The 15,140-nt window shown below is 45.5% G+C and overlaps 1 protein-coding gene across 3 annotated transcripts in view; it reads right to left on the reverse strand.

Annotated features, from left to right (window-relative positions):
* The window catches only part of TNS3 (tensin 3), a 70,100-nt gene that overhangs the window by 39,013 nt on the left and 15,947 nt on the right, over nt 1-15,140 (reverse strand). For 2 of the 3 annotated variants that reach the window (XM_053361061.1, XM_053361062.1), the window contains exons 4-6: nt 14,631-14,696; nt 12,529-12,633; nt 1,564-2,808 (exon numbers count right to left, since the gene is read on the reverse strand). In XM_053361061.1, the coding sequence (XP_053217036.1) occupies nt 1,564-2,808; nt 12,529-12,633; nt 14,631-14,696 (1,416 nt within the window). Of the gene's footprint in view, nt 1-1,563; nt 2,809-10,733; nt 10,789-12,528; nt 12,634-14,630; nt 14,697-15,140 lie in introns of those variants that run through there. The other variant, XM_053361063.1, reaches the window with a different exon arrangement.

Raw genomic sequence — 15,140 nt, forward strand, 5'->3', positions numbered from 1 at the left:
CGATGCTCTCGCAAGACCTTAAAGGTCTTCCTTGCTGAGCCCACGGTTAAAGGTGGGGGACATTCACAAATGCTTCCAAAAGCCTTTCAGAGCCTCCCTCTTTAAGACTGCAGTGAGATCTAGCTTAAAAGGGAAACACTACACTCAGATTCAAAGCACTCCCAATGTTTGGTGCTTTCCACATGTCTCATTATTTATGGTATTTTAAGATTTTGCTGGAAGCCGCCCAGAGTGGCTGGAGAAACCCAGCCTGATGGGCGGGGTATAAATAATAAATTATGATGATGATGAATTTTTACAACTTTTTTCTTTTTTACATATTGCTTGTATTTTGAGAACTCTGCTCATAATAAAAAGGACAGAGTTATACAGGGAGTCTTTCATAATTCTTGTCTCATGAGTTTCTCCTAAGGGGGAAAAAGTAAATGAATAACGACCTTTTTTTTTTCATAAATGGCAAATCGCAAGTAAAGTACCTGCACTATAGACAAAATAAAAAGGTAAATCTATTTCTCCTGGGTCTATGTATGCTGCTAAGGAGACAGAATGCTGGGCAAGATAGAATATTCCCAAATAATTAAGATTTCTTTTAAGCAGCCCTGAACCTTGCTTCTGACCATCTTCCCATTGTGGAGCCACAAACACATGCAGTCCCCTCGACTATATACAACGTGGGGTTATTTGTACAATCACACAGATAGGATATGCTCAATTCCAGCTTGGGAGGAGGACTGAGCAACTAGCTCTGTGAACAGCTCTTTCTTATTAACTTGGAGCTGCCACTGTAACTGGCTCCAAAATAAACGCGGCTCACAATTCCAAAAATGTTCACAACTCTAGACTGTCTTTATACTGTACACCTTTAGGTGCCAGGAAAAAATCTCTCTCTTCAACCAGGCCTTTGGCTTGATTAACATCTTATACCCTTTTTTTAATGTGTTTGTGGGAGGAGTGAGGGAGGGAGTTTACTGGTTTGTGCTTTTTCCTTCTTGTTTTTCTTATACATTTTGTGAGAGCTAAAGATGAAGGGCGGTACACAAATTTAACAAATAAAATAACAATAAATAAATATTTGAATGTACTCTCCCCTTACTCATCTGTCTCCCCAACCTGAACCTCACAGAACTAAAGCAACTGAAAAGAATGAGGACTACTAGATGCATCGCCTGCCATTCTCACCCCCCGACATCTTCTCCCAGGGAGGATCTGGCGGGAGAGGAAGTGACATGAGAGACCCAAATCGTAACAGGGAAGATCTGATTGGCCACTTTGAATCTTGGGATTTCATGGTCTATGTGTGCCTCTTTGGGTTTAATATAATGATTGAAATATAAAGATAGAAATTATTTTGATATAAGGTGTAGAAAAAAACATATTAATGAAAAAAGATAAATGACTTCAGTTCCATCCCAATGTTCCAGAGATCTGTAATAGGGAGATACTGAGATACTCCATTTCTCAGTGACAAACGTTTAACATATTCACACTATGCAATGGCAAATGGAAGCTTTTAACCACTGAAGAAAAACACATTTCATTGATGCATCATGAAGAATAACTCACCCTGCTGAGGCAGGTTTCTCTCCAGGATCTCTGCCTTCCCATGGGATCTGGGGCTCATCCCAAACCCTCCCATGTCCATTTTAGGGCTTGCAAGGCCATTCAGCTGACCTGTGTCTCTGCTGATTGTCTTGATACATGTGGGAATAGGCTCAAATGTTGGGTCCAGTTCTAATATTAATCTATTAAGCTGCTCAATGGACTGATCAATATCCAGGGTGGGGGAGGATGGCCAGCCTGCTGAATCATTTCCCATGTTCAATCCCAGTTCAAGGTTGTGTTGTAATTTTAAAGCCTCAGGGCCAGGGATTTGTGCTCTCTTGCTGGACGGTGGCATACTCCCAAGGCTCCTCTGCACAGCATCTCTGCTGCTGGATCCCCGCGCAGGGGTATCTGGACCTCTGGCTTGGCTGCGCAGGTTGCCGGAGTTCTCAGCCGCGCCACGAATACCAAGCCGTACTTCATTCTCTGGGCTGTAAGCGTACTGGTGAGCGACGACCATTTGCTGCTCCCGCACCCAAGTCTGGGTTGGGTAGCCACTGAGGCTGTAGGCCTCTGGCTCGGTAGAAACGGCAGTATTTCTCGGCAGCTGCTGAGACTGCTTTGGGCCTCCGAAGTGCCTCTCATATCTGGTGTCTCCACCAATGTCCAAATCTGGGACCAGAGTGTTGCTGTACTCCTCCTCCAAAGTGTTACTTCCAAAGCCATCTGACAGAAGAGAATTCTGGCTGCTTTTGTGGCAGCGGAAGTTTCCAAGGTGGTTGGAATGCTGCCCTTCGGAGGAGGACAAAGTCCCAAGGCTGCCCACACTGTGGAGGTCGTGGCTGGACACCTCGTCATCCAGAATGTCTGTTTCCCTGTCCTTGTGCTCGGCACCTCCATTCACATGAACCTGGGCGGGTACTATGTGGCGAGTCCCACTGAACGTGCTTTGGGCATCGGTCATATCCTTAGGAGGACTGGCTGAGTTCTGCAGACCAAGGCCGCTCAGCAATTGCTCCAGCCCCTCTTTCTCCAGGGGGCTCAGGACACTCTGGGCTTCTGGCAGGGGACGCTCTTCAGTCCGGTCTGTCCTCAGAGAGGCTGTAGAGTGTCCTGAGTCACTGCCCACGGACCAGGCATAGTCCCTGGGGTCAGGGCTGGTAACTGCAGCAGCCGGGGCCCTGTGGGGAATGGGGCTCTCACAGCAGCTTTTCTTCCTCGCTTGAGCATACAAGTTGCCCCCCGTGGGGTCCTGGGAGTGCAGCACTGCAAAGAAACACAGCAGGCATTATATAATCCAGATCAAGGGAAGTCATAGTTCCACTCTATTCCAGACCACACCTGGAATACGGTGTCCAGTTCTGGGCACCACAGTTTAAGAAGGATGTTGACAAGCTGGAAGGTGTGCAGAGGAGGGCAACCAGAATGATCAAGGGTCTGGAAACCAAGCCCTATGAGGAGCGGTGGAAGGAGCTGGGTATGTTTAGCCTAGAAAGGAGGAGACTGAGAGGAGATATGAGAGCCATCTTCAAATATCCCAAGGGCTGTCGCATAGAGAATGGAGCAGGCTTTTCTTTTCTTTTCTTCTGCTCTGTAAGGTAGGACCTGAACCAATGACTTCAAGTTACAGGAAAAGAGATTCTGACTAAACATCCGGAGAACTTTTCTGACAGTAAGAGCTGTTTGGCAGTGGAGCGGACTCCCTCAGGAGGTGATGGACTCTCCTTTCTTAAAGGTTTTTAAGCAGAGGCTGGATGGCCACCTGTCTTGGATGCTTTAATTAAGATACCTGCATTGCAGGGGTTGGACTAGATGACCCTCGGGGTCCCTTCCAACTCCATAATTCTATGAAGTACCCTAATGGGCTTTTCAAAAGAATTATGATTTGAGGGAATAAACAAGGTGCTTTCTCCAAAGCTCTGCATTACACTCTCTGCACTTGAAGCTCATGCAGAAAATTTTAACAGACTTTTGAGAGAGCCCTAACTTATTGGAAAAACAAATGAATGACTGCACAGCCGTTCTGTCAGCAGCGCACTGGATTCCCAGCAAGAGCTTGCAGGTTTGATATCAACTGATGTGTCTCAAACCTGTGATTATACAACTTGATCAAAGAGGGACATCTGCTCTGTGGGTTTGTTTACTACGGTAACTATAGTTACATGTAAATATTGTACAGTTTATATGGAACAATCAAACTTTTTCCATTTAAAGGAAAAACAAAACGTCAACTGCAGAGTAATTATTTTCTTTTGAGCAAACATGGCCCCACATTGACTTAGCACAGCACTAAGAGAAGGTGGGGTTAACCCCTCGAGCTGTTTTCCTGATAAAAACTGCAGCCACCTCAATCCTGCTATGCAGCCCAGGCCCATGAGGGAAAACGTATGACAAGAGTGCAGGTTTTACTCATGAGGCAGGAGCACCAGTGTCCCAGTCCAACCTCCTACAAGCTGCTCCTTGCAAAACCTTGGAGCTCTGTGAGAGATTCAATCTCTAGCAACTTCAGGTGGAGCTGGAACACCCAGGAGAGCAGCTGCCAATTGTGGCAGTCTTGAGCTGCATGGTCCTCTGGTCTGTCCTGGGATAAGGCAGCTTTCTATGCCACCACGTAGGGGAAAGACGACAGAGATCTGAGCATGTGATAGGAATCTGTTAATGAACAATGGTCTCCCGGCATGTATGGTCCCTACCAGTCAGTCCTTCCCCAGGGCCTCTCAGCTGAGTAATGTTTAAACCTACCGTATTCATGGACTGAGAGAAGATTGAGTCACCGTTGCAAAAGATGGCAACGCTCACCTCATGACACGGCCAGAGGCTATGACCACAGCTTCACATATAGTTAGAATTGCCAAAGGACAATAATTTCAGCAGTCACTGCCAGAGTGAATATTCCCTTTAGATCCAACTCAGATTTTCGCCTGCAAGAGCCCACTATGAGACAAGCACTGGTGCAAGGAATGAGCAAAACAGCTTCTCTCCGGAAATTTTGGTGGAGTGCAGAATACATTTATTTCACTTTGTCCAAACTCTGAGGTGGTTTATAAAACCTGGAACAGATTCCACAATCCATTGTCCCGTGTTCAAGGAGAACTAACAAAGCTACCTAACATCTCTTGGGGTAATGACACCTCCCCCTGGCTCCGCAGGCATGGCAGGGATCTTGCACATGTGCCTTTCAAACTGTGCTAGATCCACTATGTACAGTATGCTGTTCTCAGAAACGTCCTGGAAGTTCTAGTTATGGAAATCCTTCAAATATACAACTTGGGTGGAGAGATTCAGTGGGGATGAAGTTGCTGTCCCACCCCTGAGAAACCCTGCAAATCATCCTTTCAGGCTGAAGAAGCCACGGTGATATGGCTTTCCATGAGTGAAACTTAAGAAAGGGACAAGCACTAGACAGGCAAAACCCCCAGCTTGTGTGCTTTGCATGTCTGATAAAATAAAATATTTACGGAGAATACGCAGCAGGTAACATTTTCTTTCCCTGACCTTCAAGGAACATTCCTTTCCATATGAGTCACCCAAATTATTTATACCAAATCATAAGGAGCTTACACGGTTCCTCAGTAATTCATGCCCCCTTTTAACTCCACCACACAAAGAAGGGCCTTGTTCTTCATGGGCCAGTGAAGTCTGCAAAATTTTCCCTTCCAATTTAACGGGCTGCGTTTCTCAACTTACCTTGACTCGACCTGACTGAAGAATTTTAGAGATGAGGCACACAATATTATTCTAAGTTGTTATTAAACAGGGCAAAATAAACCTCTCATTTCTATTTAAAAGAAGAACCAAAATATGAACGGCTGGATTCTAGGAAAGCACATAAGCTTGGCATTTTGTCAGCCCAGTGCTTGGTCATTTGCCTGTTTCTGAAGTCCCACACATGGAAAGTCTCTGCTGTGAAGACACTTCTGGCAAGTCTCTTTGCCACTTGCATCACCTGCTCACATCTTTAAAAGCCAAAGAGACTGATCAAAAGCTACGAAACTAATATGCTTAGGCACAGAATGAAAGGAAAGGAAGTTTCCAAAAACAAGGGGAGGGAGATAGGCTAGGAGAGCAAGACTTCACTGTATGATCACCTTACCAAATACGCTGACGCTCTCATTAACAGCTGAAATACTTCATTTCACTTCAAACCTTGCTCTCATTTTTCCAAGGAAACAGCCTTCTGCAAAAATGGTACAGTAACACAGCTGTCCAAACTGCGCCCTCCCCTCCCCAAAAAGAAAAGAAACCAAAAGCAGATTGAAACTGTAAAGCTGAGCTAGCGGCGATGGAATTTGTCTACATCAAACTGAAAACAACCCCTTTCTTTCCCTACACCGTTTCTCTTAAGCTCAACTCAGTCCAGGAAAGGGGGGAAAGGAAATTCTTCTTGAATGACCGAGAGACCTGGTAAAATGCCAGCCCTGAATCTGAACTATAAACTGAATGGGATCAGCAGCCACACACAGAAAGATGGCTGCATGTGTATTTTTATGCCTACAAACGAACACACTGAAAGCAGATCCCGTGAACAAAAGCAACGCCAAAGCCACGAACACTTACCAACTAAAGTTGATTAGGAGAGAGTTCTTAAACTTCCTCTGTGCAAAATTCACCCACTTCTGTTTCTCAGCTTTTTCTGATCTGTCTTACAGCTATCTCCTTTCCAGCCATTCAGGACTTGAGAAAGCACATTCAAAGAAGCAAACCAGCGAGGTAAATTCATGAACTGTAGGGCCTAGTAATGACAGTTTTGACCCAGTTTTTCTAAATTGGGTTGGATAACGCTATATATGAAACTTATTTGCTTATCCTGCACCACCAGCTATCCCTCTTTAGGTAGGAAGTAATCTAGGTGCCCTCCCACACCTCAGAAATAAATCTCCGCCCTTAGGCAAAGCTGTACAAGCCCAGAACTGCATTCGCTGCAAGGCTAAGTCATTTCTGCTGTTTTGTCTTGCCTCCTTTGCTAAACACAAACTCACAAAGCACTGTATGAACATAGCATGTCTCTCTCACTCACATACAAACAAACAAACAGAGTCTAAAGAAAATGATATCTTACCGTGCAGAGGAATTACAGAAGCCCCATAACTTTTTGAAGCAGCAAAATGGTTGCCCTATTTTAAAATCAGCTTCACACACTACAACAGCAAACGCAACACACACAAAACAGCAGCAGTTGGAAAGCAGTTGGAAAACACCACCAGTTTTAGCTACTTTGCCATTCTCCATGCAGCAGTTGCTGAAGGTAAATCACTCTCACTAGAGAAGCAGGAAACTTTGGATTCAGAAGAAAGAGTAAAAATGTAAACATAAGGGAGGAGCCAGAGAGTGCAGTCAGGTTCTGTGAAATTTGAACCCTTGCAGCAAAGCGAGAGTGAAGCCGTGGTGTTTCAGAAGGTAATTCAGGCTACAAACTCTTTCTCACAAATGTTATTTTCTTCTTTCCTCTGCCCATCTCACCATCATTAAGCCTTAGTCAACTGATGCCGGACCCCAACACGAGTCCACCTTAATTCTTGCATCACCAAATGACACAGATCGTGTTCTATGAGGTTCTCCCCGGAACTGTTATGCAAATATTTGTTCTGAATGCCCACATCCTCATTTGGCTCACTCTCTGTGCATCTCTGTGCAGAAAGCTGCAAAAGATTTGCTCAGTCCTAACCACAGATTTTTATTTGGTAACAGCAGCTTCCCGCACTCAACAAAGCAAACTCTGGTTCCTCCTCCCATCTGGATAAACTCAAACTTCCATCAGCTTCAGCTGGTGGCCCAGCTGTGCCTCTACCTGGACAGGGATAGCCTAACTTCTGTCATATATGCTTTGCTAATATCTAGGTTAGATTACTACAACGCAAAATGCTTTGGAAACTTCCAGCTGATGTGGACCTCAGCGGCTAGATTGCTCACCAGGGCAAGACAGTGTGAGCGTATTACACTGATCCTGGCTGGACTGGACTGACCGCCAATTAGTTTCCAGGCCCAATTCAAAGGGCTGGTTTTGACCTATAAAGCCTTAAAGGGCTCAGGACTGTAAGAGCTCCCAGACAGCCTCTCCCAGACAGACTCAGACCCTGCAATCATAATCTATGCGCCTTCTTTGGGTGCCTCCCCCACAAGGTCCACAGGGTGGCATCAAGAGGACGGGCCTTTTCAGTGGTGGCTCCCCATTTGTGGAATGCTCCCCCCAAGGAGTCCTCCCTGGCACCTTCATTACATACCTTTAGGTGCCAAGCAAAAACATTTATTTTCAACTAGGCGTTTGTCTGATTATGGTTTTTAAAATGTGTTTCTAGGATGCGTGGTTGGTTGTTTTGCTTTCATTTTTGTTTTATGTGTTTTCATTATGTGTTTTATGTTCTGAACTGCTCAGTGATCTTCAGATGAAGGGCGGTATACAAATTTTATACGTAAATAAATAAGTCTGCAAAAATCTACAGTTCACTCCAGCAAATCATTACCACACCACAGCCCACAAAACTTTCTTTGAACCCTATGAAAACTTCCTGAAAACATTCTCTAATGTTAACACATCCCAACCAAATGAGCCATGCCACAGGCTTATTGTTTCAGAGTCTGCATTATGAGCCGTGGCCAGGAAGGGGACTGCCTGTCTGGCAACAGACATTTCAAAAGCTATATAACAATAATGACTATAATTGCTAAAAAGACAATCAAACAGTATTCAAGCTAACAAACTAAACTTTGATGCCTGAAATGAAAAGACTAGAACTCAAAGTTCTAGTACTTGAATCTCAAAAGCAAGACATCTTTGAAAACAACCCATTTTGTCAAATTGCCTGTTGGAAAAGGGAGGCAGCCGCGAGCGCATGGCAACTGCTTCACCCGAGCTGCCCCTGCTCTCTATCTGGGTGGGGGCATGCATGGGAATCATCCACTTCCTTCACTGGACAGCGTGTGAGAGACTCATGGCTTCTAATATTAAAAAGTTCCAAGTGTACTTATATGGAATCAAAAGACGCTGATATTGATGGAACCAGTTCTAGTGCCAGCTGTTTCTGCTATCTTCTTGGGCAGAAGGGTTTTCTTATCCCGGGGCTTCGGGATAAGAGGCAGCTCTGCGCAAGCCGGGGGAGGGCTCCCGCAGCTTGCGCAGAGCTACCCGAATCCCCGGCGTGACTGCTCAGCACGCCGGGGCTTCGGGGTGCAGGCAGCTCTGTGCAAGCCATGGGAGCCCGGCGGGAACTCCCGCGGGCTCCCACAGCTTGCGGATAGCTTCCTGAAGCCTGCATTCGCCCCACAGGACGCACACACATTTCCCCTTCATTTTTGGAGGGGAAAAAGTGCGTCCTATAGGGCGAAAAATACGGTACATGGGGGGAACTTGTCAATGATCTCAGGGCAGCTGGGACCATGGTCACCATGAAAACAGTTGGTAACACACTATGCCGTGAAGGACAGAGATCTTGCAGAGCCCGCAAGGTCCCCTTGCTCAAGACAGCACATGTACAGGCCCGTCTGCAGTTTGCCAATGCACATCTGAATGACCCTGAGGAGAACTGGGTGAAAGTGTTGTGGTCAGATGAGACCAAAGTCGAGCTCTTTGGCATCAACTCAACTCGCCATGTTTGGAGGAGGAGGAATGCTGCCTACGACCCCAAGAACCCCATCCCCACCGTCAAACATGGAGGGGGACATATTATGCTTTGGGGGTGTTTTTCTGCTAAGGGGACAGAAAATTCTTCCTGATGTTTAGTCGGAATCTCCATTCTTGCAACTTGAATCCGTTGCATTGCTCCCTCTTCCATGTGACAGCCCTTGAGATATCTGAAGATGGCTATCCTATTTCCTCTCAGTCTCCTCTTTTCCAGGCTAAATATACTCAGCCTTCTGCGACAATAGCTCCCCCTCCCAGTTTGGTGTTACCTGCAAATTGGATGAGCATCCTCTCAATTCTGTCATCCAAGTTGTTTATAAAGACATTGAACAACAACAGACTCAGGACAAAACCAGGAGGCAGCCACTGGTCACTTTTTTCCTGGATAACGAGCAACCATTAATGAGAACTCTGGATTTGGTCAGTCAACCACCTACAAATCCACCTATCATGGGGGACTTTGTTGAGAACCTGACTGAAATCAAGATACGCAATGCCCACAGCATTCCCACTAAGCTTGCAACTCTATCAAAAAAAGAAATGAGAGTCATCTGGCATGACTTGTTCTCCAAGAATTCTCAAAGATTACAGACCGAGGTTCTGAGATTACATCTGTAAGGTTCTTTAGTAGGCTTGGGTGCAGCTCATCAGGCCCTGGAGATCTGAATTCATTCAAAGTAGCTAGGTGATCCCTTACTACCTCTTTTCCTGTCTTGGGCTGCAGCTCCTTCCTTACACCATTTATTCTGTTATCACCTGGTTGGGCATTGCTTTCCATTTAGGTGGAGACAGAGGCAAAGTAGGTGTTGAGTAGTTCCGCCTTCTCTCTGTCAGCCAACAGCATTTGTCTGTCTTCTTCACGCAAGGGACCTACTGCTCACTTGTTCTTCCTCTTGCTTCAGACATAGCCAAAGGAACCTTTATTATTATTTTTAACCTCTCATGCAAGCCCTTCTGACCCTCTCTCTGCAACTGCCTTCCATGCTCAAAGCATGGATCTCTTCACAAATGGGAAAAGAATTTAGAGAAGAACTAGATTCTGACATATGAGGAGATATCTTAAATAAGTTTCACATTCATCTGCTAAGTTTCAACCAGGGAACCTCTCAGGTGGGCACCATTGCCTTTATAAGAGAACAAGGGAGGCGTTCATGCTGAGTTCCAGCACCTCCTTTTCTAGAAAAATAGCCCTGGTCTCAACTCTTGTTTTCTGGAAGAACTCCATGAAAAAATTAAAGAAAACGTTTGTGTTGTGAACCCATTCTCTGTGTCAGGAAAAACCAGCTTGTCTAATAACACAGCAGTATGAGTGTTTTATTGATTTGACAACAGATTCTGCAATAAAAGATAAGAAATCACTATCAGAGCTATCAGTTAAAAGGCGAATTTAAAGCTTTGGTTGCCACATGGAAATGGAGAGGGAAATGTAACAGTACATAATATTTTGGATTTTAAAATAAACTCACCTATTTTGTCTCCCAAATTTCTATCACCCCTCCCCTCTCTCACACACACTTCTTTCAAAGAACTGCATATACAGCTCAGAAATCAAACCACACATTTATTCACTTACCAGAAACGGCACTGACTGGGCTGTTTTTGTTAGTAGGCATTTGCATTCCTTCCAAAGCACCAGAGCCAAAGTAATCTTGCCTCAAATCTAGAGTTTTGTAATACAGAGCAGCCCCCTGGGAAACCAAGTATTTAACTATGCAAGAAGGCACCTCCCCATTCAACTACTATTTACCTTGAGTTAAAAGGGGAGAAAGGGCGGGAGAAAGATAAACTGAAAAGTCAACTGTCCCAGGGGAAAAACAATCATCTTGTCATAGGTGAATTCCTGAAAGCCAGCTGCTGCTCACCTGGACGCAGTTCTTAATAACTCCAGAGAGACAAGGGCAGCTTCTAAAGCTTTGGTTTTCACAGTATTTATTGCCCTAACGGGACGCGGGTGGTGCTGTGGGTAAAACCTCAGCGCCTAGGACTTGCCGATCGTCAGGTCGGCGGTTCGAATCCCCGCGGCGGGGTGCGCTCCCGTTGCTCGGTCCCAGCGCCTGCCAACCTAGCGGTTCGAAAGCACCCCCGGGTGCAAGTAGATAAATAGGGACCAATGTATAGCGGGAAGGTAAACGGCGTTTCCGTGTGCTGCGCTGGCTCGCCAGATGCAGCTTGTCACGCTGGCCACGTGACCCAGAAGTGTCTGCGGACAGCGCTGGCCCCCGGCCTCTTGAGTGAGATGGGCGCACAACCCTAGAGTCGGACACGACTGGCCCGTACGGGCAGGGGTCCCTTTACCTTTACCTATTGCCCTAACCTTGAAAGCTTCACCAAAAGTCAGCAAGAGTCTTTTACCAATGGCTGCTTTCCACTAACGCTGTAGCGGACCTCTCTTTCCAAGTGTAAATCTCTTTTTGCTGACACCTGGCACTTTCATGGATTCCTGCTAAATTGCTGCAGGCACTGTTGGCATCTATTTACCAGGACCATCAAATGCCATAAATCTGTATTATTAAATAAATAAATAAATAACCGGAATGTGGGATTCAATTTCAGCTTCCAAACAACCCCAAATTTCACTTTTTCCTTCTTCTTTTTACTGCACACAAGTTGGCTTCTAGACCAGTGGAGAATCTTTTAAAGAACATATGTGCAAGAAAACAAACCACAGCTGGGATCAAGTAATTACAAACAATGTAGTTATACAATGCCACAGGCAGGGCCGACTCCTCTACGAAGTAAGGTGAGACAACCGCCTTGGGTGGCAGGATTCATAGGGGCAGCAGATCCGGCCTCCAAGAAACATATCACCCACTGTTGCTGCCATAGCTTCTACCATGTAGCTTGCAATCAATATTGGGAAACTGCAAAGCTGTGGGGGTTCTAATTAAAATCAGGGAGGTCTCTGCAGATGATAAACAACCATTGAACTTTGCCCTGTCTGCTCCTGTTGACTATAAATAACAGCCTTGCTTACTATGAAACTGCAGCTGATGTGGAATTTGTCAATATGACCATGCTTCCCAACTTAATGGATCCTAATCTGGACTTCAGCAGAGCATTGTCATTCATTTATTCTAAGCCCCTGTGTGCACATCTGAACACTGCAAAACATGCCAAACAACTGAGTTAGCTGATGGCTTTTTTTTAAAAAGAGAGCATGAGGTCAGAGGACATCAGGGAAGCTGGCAAGGTGAATAAGGTACTGTACTGTCCTATTGTAATAATGTGAAAAACCTAATAAACTAGGTTATTTGGAAAAACAAAAAGCCATGAATGACAGCAAGACTGCAAGCACAGCTGGACAGGCTGAGAGGGAGCTTGTTTGCTTCCTCATCGCTTGTATTGTTCACTTCCTGGTAGCAACTCACCTTCCTCATCAGCACTCATGTTTTCGTAAGAATCCCAGCAAATCAGTGGATCTGAACAGCTGAAGTCCACTAACACACCATGGCCATTCTGTAGTTCTTCACATCCTGAAAGATGAGAACCAGAAGTTTAAGTTAGGCATCTCCAAATACCCCCCCAATCAGCACTGGCTCGTTTACTGAGGTCACTATGGGGGGCAGAATCACTTTTTTGAGTTTCACTTCCTCATCAAGAACTAGAACAAGAAGTGACTCAAATGTGCAGGGAAAGAGAATCTATGCTGCAAGGCAGACTGCACCACTTAGTAGTATAGGTGAGAAGGTCTCATGGCTGAATTCTTCCCCACCTCAAAACTCTCTGTATGTGAAAAAGCTGGCACATACCGGTAAGTGAAAATGTTCAATTGCTTCTTCCTGAAGTTCCAGCTTTCTTTGAGCTGACAGTTCAGGTGTGGGGAAGAACTGAAAGGTGCATTTTTTCCTCTGCATTAAATAACTAATGAATGTAAGCCCATAAAATCATGCCTAGGGTTTTAACTATCAGTATTTCTGATGTTTTCATTTCCCAATAAAGTTAACTGGAAGTTCTGGCCTTCCTCCCCACCCCACCCCCACAGCCCAAGGAATTTATCACTGCAGATAACATGGTTGTGTAATAAGGTCCAAAGCTCACCGCAGTGGTGATGCAACATGCAAGCAAGAGTTTAGCGGGAGGGAGGCCCTGATCCTGCTTCTTTTCTTACTTTGCTTCTAGAGCAGCCAAAGCACAATGGTGATGAGATCTCAGCTGCCCACCACCTCAATTTGTGGAAGGCCTGCTGCAAAGCACAGTGTCCATAAAATCCTGTTGACATCTCTAGCACAGAGGAAACCCTGACAGCAAGACCCAGAGTTGGCTTCTGAAAGTTGGCCTAAATCCATGTCTATACATATAAGGTAGCATTTCCATTTGAATGCCAATTTGTATCACGGGTCTTTGTCCTAAGCCTTCTAAGCAGTGCTTTTTCTTAGAACAAAAGGTCCCTCACCATGAAGTTCTTACAAGTAAGTGCCACACTTTTAACCTTGGGGGGGAAATGTGTACCCTTGAGCACCCCCAGAAAAAGCAAAACTCACCCTCCTGAAGCACAAACAGAAGCACAAACAAACAATTGTTTTTTATTGTTCCTTTTATGCAGCTTCATTTCAGGGGACATACTGAGGGCTTACCTTTTTCCAAACCATCAAGGTAAAGTGGGCTTCACATAAAAGGTAAAGGTACCCCTGTAGGTACGGGCCAGTCTTGCCAGACTCTAGGGTTGTGCACTCATCTCACTCTATAGGCCGGGGGCCAGCGCTGTCCGCAGACACTTCCGGGTCACGTGGCCAGCGTGACAAGCTGCATCTGGCGAGCCAGCGCAGCACACGGAACGCCGTTTACCTTCCCGCTGGTAAGCGGTCCCTATTTATCTACTTGCACCTGGAGGTGCTTTCGAACTGCTAGGTGGGCAGGCGCTGGGACCGAACGATGGGAGCGCACCCCGCCGCGGGGATTCGAACCACCGACCATGCGATCGGCAAGTCCTAAGCGCTGAGGTTTTACCCACAGCGCCACCCGCGTCACATAGCTTCACATAGAAGATTTAAAAACAAATAAAATTCTAACATGGTTTCCTAATGGATGAAGTAAGAGCTCCATTCTGAGATGCACTGAAATCAGTTTCACACAGATTACTGCCTGCTACTGGTTGCCGACCAACCCAGGAGAAATATTTCTAAATGAAACTAGGATATTGCACATGAAGGCTGAACTGCAAAGGCACAAATCACAGACTTGCACTCACGGGACAGCTGCATATTCCTGCATCGTACGGGGTTGGATCAGATGATCCTCAAGGTTTCTTCCACCTCTAAAAAAATATATGATTCTATGCACTGAAGGTTATCAGCCCCCATTCCTCCTGAAGGGAGTGCTGAAACATGTACAACGTCCTTTGGTTCCCAGCCATTGACTAAAGTCCCGTGAGTCCTTCCTTGGTGAGCCCTTTGGACTCAAGTGAGCCTAGTTTGGAGTTACAACTTATAGGATTCAGCTGTAAGGCAGGAAATTTTTGAGGGGTACTCACCTTGGATTTTTTCTGAGGGTCCTGAAAACAACAGTTCAGCTTTTCCATAATCAGGGAAATGTTCATCTGTGACAGGTACCACAATTTGTTTTAGAAAGTTAAGTTCCCAGGGAACAGTCGGGCACATATGGAAATCAATATTTTATAGAAGGATTATTTCATCTGATGACACTTAAAAATTATTGATGCTTTGGCCCAAAGGAGTTAAAAAATCAATGCCTGGTTACCAAACTTTTTTTTTTAAAAAATGTGCAGAACGTATTTATTTATGTGGCTGTTGGAAGGAGGACCTGCTCCCTGCTCTGCAAGGCCCATTTCTACCTGGCCTCAGGGGCACCCCCACCCGGAACAGCTAAAAGGCTCCTGGGAGGCCACTGGGACATTGCTGCTGCTGGAAATGCTTTTAGATGTTTTTAAATAGTTTTTAATCTGTGGCGTTTTAAATGTTGGGTTTTTTTGTTTTTGCTCTGTTGGGAGTGGGCTGCGCACCTGGTCCTTCAGGGGCAGTTA

Source organism: Podarcis raffonei, chromosome 13 (assembly GCF_027172205.1).
Source record: "Podarcis raffonei isolate rPodRaf1 chromosome 13, rPodRaf1.pri, whole genome shotgun sequence".
In the NCBI taxonomy this organism is placed as follows: Eukaryota; Metazoa; Chordata; class Lepidosauria; order Squamata; family Lacertidae; genus Podarcis; species Podarcis raffonei.